Consider the following 13,036-nt stretch of genomic DNA (forward strand, 5'->3'; position numbering starts at 1 on the left):
CATAAAATCAGACTCTTAAAATCACAAAAATAATAATCACAAATGATCCACCTCGCAAGGAATTTCCAAAAACATAAGTTCTCATAGTTTAAACCAACTATTAGAACTTTATAGAATACCATGGACACTTAGTGCCCAACTTAACTTAATTTTGGCCGTTAATGAAAAAAAGGCTAACAACACAAACGCTCGAACCGTGTGTATCCTATAGTATATCCACGAGAACGCTCCAGTACAGACATTGTGAATTTAAATCAAATGATCAATAAGGGCCAACGTTCTCAGACTGGAAGTTACAAAAATCCTGAATTCAACAGAAATTAGGAATTCAAAAAGAGTCAACAATCAATCATCAACATCATAAGGAGCGAGTCTATTCATATGAACCACTTTTAAACGACAATTCGGAATTTTCCAAGTTCTAAAAACAACATCATTTGATTTGTTTTCAATAATATATGGACCTTTCCAATCTGATTGAAGTTTAGGGCATTTCCCTTCAACTTTTTTAGGAAAATCAAACCAATCCTTTTGACCTACGTCAAAAGACAAAAATATTAGATTTTAAATCATAATTAGATTTAAGTTTTCCCGATTTAATTTCTGAATTACGTTGCACATAATCATGAGTGAGTTGTAATATTTTCTGAAGGAGAAATTCCACGAAGAAAATCTCAAAGTAACCTTAATTTACGACCTAACATTAATAATGATGTAGAAAATTCTGTAGTCTCATGTCTAGAAGAACGATAAGCTAACAAAAATAGAGAAATCCAACAATCCCAATCTCTTTGATTTTTATTAATAAATTTTGATAATTATTGAAGAATAGTTCTATGTAACCTTTCAACCAAACCATTAGATTGAGGATGAAGAGGTGTATTTCTAGTCTTTTTAATTCTAAAAAGATTCATCACCTCTTGGAAGATTTCTGATTTAAACTCTCTACCTTAATCGGAATAAATTTCTGAAGGGACACCGTATCTACAAAATATTTGAGAAACTAAAGCTTCAACAATAGTATAAGCCTGATAATTAGAAAGAAGAATTGCTTCAGGCCATCTAGTAAAATAATCAGTAACAACTAAAAAGAATTTATTTCCAGAAGAAGTTTTTGTAAGAGGACCAAGAGTATCAATGGCAACCCTTTCAAAAGAAGAACCAACATTATAAATTTGAAGTTGACCACAAGATTTTTTATGAGGACCCTTTTTAGCAAACCAAACTTTACACTTTTTATACCAAATATCAACATCTTGTTTGAGAGTAGACCAGAAGAATTTTTGACGAATTTTAGAAATAGTCTTATTTATACCAAACATCCACCGGAAGGAGAATTATGAGCCTCAGAAAATATTTCATTGACTTTGGCTCGAGGAACAACAACCTAAAAAATAATATAAAAAAGATTAGGAGCTCCATCTTTTAATTACGAAGAATTCCAATTAAGTATATAAAGTTAAAAAGTCGAATCTAAATGAGAAACATCATAAATTCAGGGATTTTATTTTCCTTTTTGAATTTTATTATTAAATTCAAAATACTATCATCATTCTAAATTCCATCCAATCGGAATTATTATTAATTTCACAGATAGTACGGAAAATATTTTCATTGAAAGAACATTCTTTATTAGCATAAATTTTCAAACATTTCTTGCAATCACATGGACGTGGAGATGGAGCATTAGCATTACCATGACTTTGACCAGGTTTATGCTGAACTTCAAAATCGTATTGAAACAAAATTTCTAACCAACGAGCAACTCGATCTTTAGGATTTTTGAAAGAAAGTTACCAGCTAAGAGAAGTATGATCAGATCTAATTGTGAATCGCTTACCGAGAAAAAAATGATGAAAATGTTCAACCGAAATAACAACAGCTAACAATTCTTTTCTAGTAACATAATAATTTCGTTTACGACTATTTAAAGTCTTACTAAAATACGCAATAACCTTTTCTTGATATATAATTCCACCATTTTTCTTGATTGAAATTTTCTGAGATAGAACGACTCCAATACCAACATTAGAAGCATCAGTGTCAAGAATAAATGGAAAATTAGGATCAGGATAACCTAAAATAGGTGCAGTAGTTAAAATTTGTTTCAATTTTTGGAAAGTTTCAAGAGCTTTATATCCTGAATAAAATCTTTTTTTTCCTGACTAATAAGATATAAAGGTTTTGCAATAGTAGCAAAATTTTTGATCAATTTCCTATAATACGAGCAAAGACCAAGCAAACTCTTAAGTTTACTTTTATTTTTTGAGATAGGCCAATGAATAATGGCAGAAATCTTTTCAGGACAACTTTTTAAACCTTCACTAGAAACAATATAACCTAAAAAGACAACCTCTCTTTGGAAAAATATACATTTCTTAGCATGAATTTTAAGTCCTGATTGTAATAGTACATTAAGATACGAGTGGCTTAAATGAGCGATTATTAATTAATTTAATTTATTTATTTATTTGTATTAATTGTTGGACATACTATTTTTTATTACAAATGGGGCGATATATTCAAGCAGGAAATCGAGGTCCGGGGGGCGAAGCCTAAAAAACAAACCATAAGCTCTATAAAATGAAAACAAATATTTCGAACTATGAATACAAATTAATTCATATTAATTAACTGGACATAGGTGAATGGGTGCAATTTTTGAAAGTCGATCCATCGCCATAATACATTACAGGTTGGGAAAATATGTTTAACAAAAAATCAATTCACTTGAAACAATCGATACATCAAAATTAATTACACAACTTCATATTAATTAATTATTTTATTTTCTTAATGAGTTTAAAAATTGGAATTCCTACTTTCTATTTATTATTTAAATCATAAAATGTAAAATCTTAACAAATATTCATTTTTCTTTTGATTGAACTTGAATAGTGAAATGGCAGTTTTGGAAGACCATACATTGAGACTCTTTAAATTTTTTCACGCACAAACCTAACTTTGGATCATAGAATACTGTAGAACAGATAAATGAATCAGTAGTTTCAAAATGGTCAAATTTAGATGTTGAATTTTTCTCAGTAGCAACAGTATTTTCTTGCAAGGTAGATTAAAATTTTTTTTGAAAGACTGATGTACTAACTTTAACTTCATTCGATGCTGATGAACAAGGTTTGTCAAAGTTCGATGAATCATTATCTTCAGGTTTGGACATTGAGACTGCTGTTTTAATTAATTTTTCATTTAATACTGGTACAACATTTGAAATTTTGGTGAAATATTTTTTCGTTGAAACATCTAAATCGGTTGATTTATTCAAAATAGTAACGTTTGTAATTACAGGAGATGGTTTAGTAGATGGACGAGTGGTTCCAACAGTATTTGTTTTTTTTTTTTTGAAACAATTCCATCGGTGTTCATAGAATGAGTGAGTTTTTTGTTGTTAAAGGAATCGGCAATATAACCTTCAACTACTGTTGATGACTTCCAACCACCATGTCTTTTCATCACTGTCATATTACCTCTAGCATCAGCCAACAATATGGCAGATGTTCGACGAAAACTATGTCCAGTGTATTTATTTGTATTTTCTAATTTTGAAAATTCAGCAATTTTTTTAGGCATTGAACCAAACTTGTTAATTCCTATGAATTGACAAGTACAGTGACCATTTTGATAATTCAGAAAAAATTTATCTATTTTACATGTTTGGGGCCTTGCAGCCATATAATCTTTTGCGTAGTCATAATATATACTATCAACGGTTGTTGAGAATTAATTAATTCCCAGTTTGAATTTGCCAACTGACAGGAACTTTGGCGGCCATCTTGGGACTGGATTGATAACCAATCGACCAAATAATCAATAATTCTTAATTTAGTCAATCATTTGACTAATTTTCAGTGTCCCTTTTGACTAATGAAGTTCCTGTCGCCATTCTTTCACTGTTCTCGTTCACGGTTACACGCCATTCCTATTCATTCTTAACAAATCTTACAAGTTTGAGTCAATCATCAGTACTAGTGCTATTGTAAATTATCAGAGCCATTCAAGCTTCATTCTAAAACTAGAATCAAGAAATATTTCAAGACATTTCATCAAGATTCACTTTGCATTGCATTGATAGGCTAACGCCACGTGCACAATCACATTCTTGCTCAACTTGAGAAGAGTGCTGAGCTCGTGTGGGAGGTCAATAATACCGAACACACCAAGTTGAGTATATTTTGGACATTCAATTCAGATTCAGCATAATTAAAATAGACATTCAGTGATTTTGAGCGACATTCAGTCTTCCTAGTAATAACACAAAGTTGTCAGTGTATTTAGTGTACCTGTTAGTGCTTAAAAGAAAGATAATTTATTTTTTATAAAAGCTGACTTCCGTTTGCTCTGTTCCGGCACAATCATCTCTATCCTTAAACGCTTTAGGTTAATTCACAAGTTGAGATTTTTTCAACAACGGTAAATGATCTTGGCTGATTATTTTTTGTTATTGGAACTTCAATAAATAAAGTGTTCTCATCAATTTCTTTGACATCTTCCAGTTTCGGTTCATAAATTCACTTCTTCTTAAAGCACCAGAAATTCCAAATATTAAACAAACCTAAGACAGTTGAACAGTTAAAATAAAATAAACGAATGTTGAGACTATACAACAATTATCGTACTGAAAATTTCGATAAATATTGAATTACCTTTGTGGCAAGATATTTATTGTCAGGGGCTTCATTCAGAAATTTTTCAATATTTTCTATTGTAAAAACTTCAGATTTTTCAGCAACGTACTTGGACATTTTTTTCTTAAAAAAAAGCGTTACTTTTCTGTAATTACGAATATCAACATTATTAAATGCTTTGATAGGCTTAGTTTACACCCAGCGTTCTGATCCCGTTTTATTCCGGAATGAACTAAGATTTGTCTAATGTAAACGGGTATAATCACGACCGGAATCATTTCATTTCATTCCTCTATTTTTAGATGGAATGGAATGATTTAGGACCGGAATAAGCTGATGTAAACGCGTTATTCAGGAATGAATTCAGTATTACCAATCAGTAATGTAGCATAAGTTAGATTAGTATAGAGCATTTGTAAGGTTATGTTTTTTCAAGTTTATTTTTAAACAATTACTTGTAATGTTTATTGATTATTAACAATAAGTACAATATATCAAATATATAATGAGTAAAAGTAGAGATATTTGGTTGCCAAATGAAGTAGATAAGTTGTTAGAATTATTTAAAGAAGAGCAAATAGCAGATCTTATGGATTCCAAACAAAGTCGAGTTGACGACGTTTTTAAGTCTTTTGAAAAAAAATTGAATTATCGGGGTGTAGTACGACCTGCTAAACAAATTAAAAATAAATATAAAAGTTTGAAACGTAAGTATTAATTACATTTAGTTCGTGTATTTGTCATATAAAATAATATAAATCACCTTCTTGGTGGCTTCTTTTTAATGCTAACTGCACAATTGTTTTCTTATGAAAATTTAATAAAATTACAGAAAGTTACAATGCTACTCGTCGTGCACTTTCACAAAGCGGTGCTGGTACTTCAGTAAAGTGTCCATATTACAATAAATTGCACGAAATATTTGGACACAGACCAGTCAGTGTTCAATGTGGAGTAGACTCTGCAAGTATAGTACAAAATCAGAAAAATCAAGCAGTCATGTCATTAACTTCTCCAGATATTGAGATGTCTGATGACATTTCTGTTTCATTAGATGATGCAGTTCCCAGTTCGTCAAAAGATGTTGGATTATTATCAAACACAATAAAACTATCTAGTCTTCAAAGTATTACTATTGAAGATAAGACTGATATCATAGAAAGCAATATAAATTGCTGTGCAATTGAAAATATTGTGGCTAATAGCAATGTATCTGATAATAATAACAATTTTGATAAAAAAAATGAAACTGATACAGAAAAAATTGAAAAAAACAATTTAAAAAAAATAATCAGCGATGCGAAACGATCTGTAGTGCCAAAAAAAAAACAATCATTTGGTCAAATATTTGATAAGGCAATCGATCGTCTAATAAATGCCAACAAAGAACAGCTACAAATGGCAGTAGATAGCAATAATAAATTAGTACTAGAAATAATGGAAAAAAAAAGGAAATGCTACAAGAGCAAACTCAGTTACTGTTGCAACATTTAAATACTAACCAAACTCATTCAGTTCAACAAAATTTTCCAATATGGAATTCAATGCAATTAACTAGCCAACCTAGAATAATAACACAAAATCATCAACGACCTCAGTTCGTAAGAATTCCTGCTAATATAATTGAGCAAGCTCGTAGATCTTCATTACCAGTTCCAGCAATATCTTTAACTCCTCATACTACCTCAACTTTGCAGCCATCATTAACATCCGATTATAATGACGAATCTACATTTTCTCCATAAAATATCAACAACAAATAATTTATGTTTATAAAAAATGTTAAAGAATATTGAAACACATATTTTTAATTCATGAAAAAATATATTATTTTACTTTTTTCCATAATTGATATAGTTTTGTAACGCAAGGTTAATAAAATGTAATAATAAATATACGCAATAACAAATAAAACGCAAAATAAATAAAATTTGTATTAAAATATTTATTTAATTTTGATTTAATACAACTTCCTATAAAACTAGTAATTTGTTCAATGTGTATCAACATGTATTACATGGATGGACACAATATTTCAGTTTTTATGTTACTTGAGCAATTTTTAATTTCGGAGGATTTCTGTAAGATAATCGCATAATGCATCTCGAATTCTTCTTGCATTAAGATCATCATATGTTCGTGCCAATTGCCTTTGTGGTTGAGGAAATATACGTTCAATTTCTTTTACATAACTATCCCAATTTATCAAAAATGGATCTTTTTTAGTTTCTAAAATATTATAGAGTGTACAGCAAGCAGCAACTACGTCTGGAACAAATTGATAATCTAACTCTGTACGTTTTAATAATGTTCGCCATCGCGCTTTTAAGCGTCCGAATGCCATCTCAATATGTACTCTTCCTTTATTAAAATAGTTATTGAATAATTCTTCTTGAGCTGTTAGCTCTGAATTTGTATAAGCTTTCATCAACCATGGCAGAAGAGGATAAGCTCCGTCACCCATTATGAAATATGGAACATTTACTTCTTTCACTCGTTTTACATTCTACAAAATGAGAAAATTTATGAACAAATGTATAGTTATCGTTTATTAGTATAGATAAATCTTTTTTAGTTTATTAACTACCTTTGGAATTAAATTATCTGCATTTCTATATAACAGGGACTCTCGAAATACTGCTGCATCATATGAACATTCTGGAGATTGACAATTTATATTTCTAAACCTAGCAAAAAAAAAACACTCAAATTAAAATTATCCAAGTTAAATTACAATTATACAAAAAAATTCATTTTTAAGTACCTCAGTGTCACATCGACTAAACCTTGGAGTACTATTGATGGCCAACCTTTCCTATTTACGTAATCTCTGTAGCCTTCAGTTGGTGGTAATATAGGAATATGGGTACCATCAATTGCACCAATTACTTGAGGTATATGAATTAAATCTCCATACATTGATGATATAATAGAACACTCGGTTTCATCTGGCATAACAATATATTTTGGCAGAAGAATAGTATTTATTGCCCCAACCACTTCATGCATACACTTCAAAACATTGGATTTATGAATACCAAAAAGATTAGCGACTACCCGATATTCACAACAGCTAGCTAAGTAGTATAAAACAACACCAACTTTTTTATCAACACTCAGAGGTTTTCTTGGAGGTTTCATAATAGGTCGAGACGGCTCAAGCATTGGACGTAATTCCTCACAAATATAATAAAACGTTGATTTTCGCATTCTGAACGTTTCAATCCAATCGTTATCATCAAAATGTCTTTTAACAGTCACTTCCCACCAAAATGCATTTCTATTTTTCATCCATAACCGTCTAGGTGTACGATTGAAGCTTCTTTTTAAGCTTAAAATATTACAGATGCTTCTTATTGTAGTCTCTTGAATTTGAAGGACGTTCTGAATAAATGTATTATTAGCATGTATCAGCAATATATTTATGTAAGATAAAATCCACTTAATATTCAATAAATATATAATAAAAGTTTCTTTCAAATCCATGAATTACTTTAAGTCACATGTAATTTAACTAATTGTAGGTTATGGGTATATACTTTGAGTTTTGAAGTATAAATTTACAAAGTTGGTTATCCTGTTTCTTTACTTCAATCTCCATTCCATTCCGAACGGAGTAATTCAAGTATAAACGGTGACTCGATTCACTCCATTCCGGAATGAAACGGGATCGGAACGCTGGGTGTAAACTAAGCCATAGTAGTTTTTAACATCGAATGAAAAGCCCATAAACTGGGAGGGGCATATCTTTGAGAAAGATTATCAAAGTAGACTACGAATACATCTTCATCAAAAGAATTTGATTTGACATTTTCTTTTCGCCATGATTCAAAAACATTATAAGTTGCCACGTATATTTATCAAAATTTGGTTGGCATTGATTGTAAAACTATATTTTTCGCTTTTTCTTTTATTTTGTCAGGAACGAAATCATTATAATCGTCATCTCAATCACTGTAATCACTGTCGATATTCATTACGGAATAAGATGCTTTCTAAACTAAATAACTTTCAGGAAATATTTTACGCCAGAATATTGTTTACGATTGAGCAAAGACGTAAATAAAAAACATTTGAGAATCATTAATTGAGGTTTTAGCATACTTCAGACTGAATTATAACTGACAAAAACATGTAATTTTAATCATTAATTATTTTATAATGTGTTATTTTTTCGGGATTTTGAATGTTTTTAATTATATTTTTTCGTTTTTTTTGGGGGTGAAAGTCAAATTATTAGAGAAGAAATGTATGGATTGATCCTAAATACGAGCCCGGGGCCTAGAAGAATTCCTCTCTACTTGCTTCATAATTGTTTATTTAGGTCAATAGTTAAGCGAGCCCTAATCACGAATTTAGGATACGCAGTGCTATAAAAGCCTTTCGAAAACATTTTTAAGATGAATAAAATGTTCTTCAGGACTCTTACTGAAGATAATTATATTATCTAAATAAACTGAACAAATTTTGCCGAGGAAACCTTGTGGAACTATATTCATAAGTTTCATAAAGGTGGCAGGAGCATTACATAAATCGAAAGGAAGAACTTGCCAAAGTTCACTTCTAATAAAAAAAGCTGTTTTCTCACGATCTTCAGGAGCAACTTCAACTTGCCAATATCCACTTTCCCTCGCGGTTTCTATGAACTGAAAAAAACCAGTTAAATTCCGGTTCAATAATCGAACTGAAATTTAACCGTTTTTTCTTGGTTAAAAAACGGTATATGTCAATTAGACAATTCATAAGAACTTTCATAGCATTGTCTAAAGATATTGTACTATATTTTAGTTTTCTTTTAGATTAATATTCGTATTACTCATTACAATAAGAAAACAGTTACTTTTCTTTAATGTTAACATTCAAATGTTTATCATATTATTAATACTTATCACTGTAGCTAACACACATTATCGAAATGATTTAGGATTCTGGAAATCTGAAACATCATAGCCATATTACTTAAATTATAAAAACTTGTAAGTGTGATAATTTTTGATAAATAAGAAGAATTTTTCGTATTTCTTAATACTGTTTTATCTTTTATTATACACTTTGAATTCACAAAAACGTAATTTCATAATAAAAATATATGAAAATATAATTGCTATATCAATATGACGACATTCTAAATTCATGAACTGGATCTTCTAATGATTGTGCAATAAGATTCCGTTTATATGCACCAATTCTGGTATTACCATTCTTATTATTTTCATCATTTGTATCATCATCACTAGTATCATTAGTGTGAAAATCTTAAATATTTTGAATTCCATCAGGATTCGAAAATAAACTGTGATTTTCGAGTGCTAAATTATGCAGCACACATAGTAGAGTATGCAAGAGCCGTTGGCTCTAAAACTGGTCAAAAATCCGTCAGATTCATCTCCAAAATCTCGAACGGGAGAATGTATCTACCTCGCAGCAAAAGAACAGGCAGAAGAACTGGTAAATAAACACAAGCAAATAGTCATTGATAATAAGCTATTAACCATCAGACCATTAATTTCTAAGAACAAGAGGATTGTAATCTCCAACGTTCATCCTTTTATAACAAACATTGAAATAGAAGTAGCCCTGGCCAAACTCGGTATTATCCCCACCTCCAAAATCACCTTTCTCAGAGCAAGTTTGAATGACAGTGAATTTTACCATTCATATAGCTTCAGAAGACAGGGTATAGAGGTGGACCCCTCCTCGTGGGTATACCTGGTAACTCTGCCCTTATTATAACGGGACAGAGGCTAAGAGCCACCACTACCACTACCTCCTATATGTCCATAATCAAGGCTCCGTCTTGATGTGGAGTCCTTTACAGGTGTGTGTGTGTGTGGGAAAAAATGTACTTGAGGAGAGAATGCGATAAGAAAGAATGGCAATGCAATTGCAAACATATTTTTCAACCATTTACAAATGACACCAAGTATCATGGCAGAAACGGTAGTCAGTCAGAAATTATTGAGAAAGTAGTCAAATAATCAAACAAATAAATAAATAAATAAATAAATATAAATAAATGAATGTAAAACTTTTAGCACAAATCATGCACCATACATAAGCAAAGAAAGAGGCAAACAAATGGATCCAAAACCATGCCCTCGATCGCGGGCTGTCACCACAAGAGGTCAGCTGGTCCCTGCCATAATACTGGACCAATCAAGTGAGACAAGAACAAATATCAAACATGCGGAGATTGAAAGCTGAAACAGGGTAGTAAGGTTCTCTCGGGGCACGGACGATCTAGCGTGCCCCTACCCCCGGAGAGTTCTGAGCTGCTTTGTTGTCATGTCGTAGATCTCTTAAGAAGGCACGTTGGTATTGAGTTCTTAATAACCCAAGCCACAGTCGTCGGCCAGTGCGGGGTGTGATGATCTAATCCACGGGGGTGGCTAGAGAATCGCACGTAGACCGCTTTCCGGAGGTCCGTCCTTCCCCCGGAAACATTGTAAGACGATACTGCGAAGGTTATTTCATCCTCCATATTTGATTGGTCGTAAACGAGGATTCATCCTTTGGTTTTCTAGTTTACAAAGGTGTTCCTCGAGGCCTTGACCGGCCCCTCCACTGTGGCGCCTGTAATGTGGGCAAGGGAGCGTGTTGGGCAAGCCCAACACGTTCCCTGTTTTTCTTTTTTTTAATTCTTTTTAGAAAGCAATACGTACCTATAAAAGTACGCCATGGTACTTGTAAAAATTTCTTCAAAAATCTTTTTCTCTTTTCTTTCTGTTTTCATACTATGTTTACTATACTACATATACACTACCAAAATATGTGTCATGTCTACAGAAATGCTCATAAGCTAACCGCCCAGAAACTTTATGTTTTCAGAACCAATACGTATCTCTAAACGACACGTTTCTCGATACTACACATATCACAGGGACTACCGCCCTCAAGGTACTAAGCAAAACATGGAATCAAGCGTAAATAAGAAAATATCCGCAAGTAAAACCGGCCCCACTCGGAGTTTGCGGCGGGGCCATTACTTACGCGTGAGGCCAGAAAGGCTGCAAGAGTCAACTGGAATCCACACCAACAACAAGGATGGATCAAGAAGACGACCCTGGAATATGGAAGCCTCAGCACCAGCAGAGGTCCGAAACGTCCGACAGGGTGTCAAGTTGGCCTCGCGCGCGCTGCCTTCTGGCGCTCTCGCCCACAGCCAGTCTCCGAACCTGGCCACGCGTACGCGATCGCGATCGGTCCGTCCCAACCACGCGTCGCGACATGAGCTTGCTCAGTCAAAGGAGTGCTTTGTGCTCCTAAATCGACTGGATGCTCGAGTAAGCCCCATAGGCCGAATACTCCACATCAGGAACTGCTCGGTAAGCCTCACCCGACCAAAAATGAGCAGCCCCCCCGGGCCCCGCATTCTTAGCATAGAAAGAGTATCTCTTGACCTCTCGCAATGGAGAGCTGCTGTTAGGGCTCGACAGCGGGTCTCCACAGAGGCAACTGATGCTAATAATGATAACAGTAGTAATAATAATAATAATAATAATAACAATAGCAACCATATTATTGTTATTGATATTAATAATAATTATAATAATAATAGTAATAATAACAGTTGCGATGCTGCCAATGCTCACGGTCATTGTTATTGTAGTTATAATGAAGACAACAACAGCAATGAACATAGCACCATGGCATGCAAGCCCCGAGACCGCCAGGACGGTGTCAGCTCCGTCCCAACCCCAAGTGGCCAGACACCACCTGGAGGCACCCCAAGAAATGCCGTTACCAGAAGAACGGGCGAGTTCTGTCTTCTACAGCTCAATCTACACTTGAACATTAAATCTACTAAAGAAGCGTTTGCACTTGTGAAAGAAAAGCAACTGGATGTACTGTTATTACAGGAGCCCTACTCCATGAATGCCGGTTCACAAGACTACGCAGTTAAAGGATTTGGCTAAGCCATAGTCGCTGCAAACACCCTTAAACGGGAAAAACCCAAATCGGCCATTGTTGTAGTCAACCCTCTCCTCAAGATGCTCTACATAGACGAACTAAGCACTGCACACTGCACGTGTGCTCTCATTGAAGGGCTTGGATATTCGTTCTACGCTATCTCACACTACTTTTAACATAAGGACCCAATCGAAATCCATATTAGACACTTAAGAAAGGTCCTAACGACCCTTAGAGGCAAGCAAGTTCTTATCTGTATGGATGCGAACGCCCGATATCCTCTATGGTCACCAAACGTCGATACCAGAGGGGAAAAGCTTGCAAACTTCCTTACCGAATTCGGTCTGGAAGTTCTCAATAGAATTGAAGAAGGCCCCACTTACAGCTCCCCAAGAGGGGAATCGCACATTGACGTGACCGTAGCTACTCAAGGACTGTCACAGTACCTTAGTAAATGGTCAGTCGAGAGAGAGTGGGTACAG

At 33.5% G+C, this 13,036-nt stretch overlaps 2 protein-coding genes across 2 annotated transcripts; one reads left to right on the forward strand and one right to left on the reverse strand.

Moving 5' to 3' along the window:
* The first annotated feature begins 5,033 nt into the window (after nt 1–5,033).
* Nucleotides 5,034–6,374, forward strand: LOC118065356 (uncharacterized). Its single transcript, XM_035080561.1, has 2 exons — nt 5,034–5,350; nt 5,476–6,374. The coding sequence occupies exons 1-2, from the start codon at nt 5,149–5,151 to the stop codon at nt 6,135–6,137; spliced, it is 864 nt and encodes a 287-aa protein (XP_034936452.1). The 5' UTR covers nt 5,034–5,148; the 3' UTR covers nt 6,138–6,374.
* A 275-nt stretch (nt 6,375–6,649) lies between these two features.
* On the reverse strand, nt 6,650–7,934 carry LOC118065365 (protein ALP1-like). The gene is made up of 3 exons (XM_035080571.1): nt 7,408–7,934; nt 7,231–7,330; nt 6,650–7,149 (listed from the first exon to the last, which is right to left on the reverse strand). The coding sequence occupies exons 1-3, from the start codon at nt 7,932–7,934 to the stop codon at nt 6,706–6,708; spliced, it is 1,071 nt and encodes a 356-aa protein (XP_034936462.1). The 3' UTR covers nt 6,650–6,705.
* Nucleotides 7,935–13,036: the final 5,102 nt, after the last annotated feature.

The sequence above is a fragment of the Chelonus insularis genome, unplaced genomic scaffold (genome assembly GCF_013357705.1).
Source record: "Chelonus insularis isolate UGA/USDA-ARS -01 unplaced genomic scaffold, ASM1335770v1 contig_11_pilon, whole genome shotgun sequence".
Taxonomy (NCBI): Eukaryota; Metazoa; Arthropoda; class Insecta; order Hymenoptera; family Braconidae; genus Chelonus; species Chelonus insularis.

Excerpts from the sequence above, each read along its gene's own strand:
- LOC118065356 (XM_035080561.1), top strand. The coding sequence starts at position 5,149 with ATGAGTAAAAGTAGAGATATTTGGTTGCCAAATGAAGTAGATAAGTTG. Across the intron at positions 5,351-5,475 it reads TAAATATAAAAGTTTGAAAC|AAAGTTACAATGCTACTCGT; the intron begins GTAAGTATTAAT and ends ATAAAATTACAG.
- LOC118065365 (XM_035080571.1), bottom strand. The coding sequence starts at position 7,934 with ATGAAAAATAGAAATGCATTTTGGTGGGAAGTGACTGTTAAAAGACAT. Across the intron at positions 7,331-7,407 it reads TTAGTCGATGTGACACTGAG|GTTTAGAAATATAAATTGTC; the intron begins GTACTTAAAAAT and ends TTTTTTTGCTAG. Across the intron at positions 7,150-7,230 it reads CAGATAATTTAATTCCAAAG|AATGTAAAACGAGTGAAAGA; the intron begins GTAGTTAATAAA and ends CTCATTTTGTAG.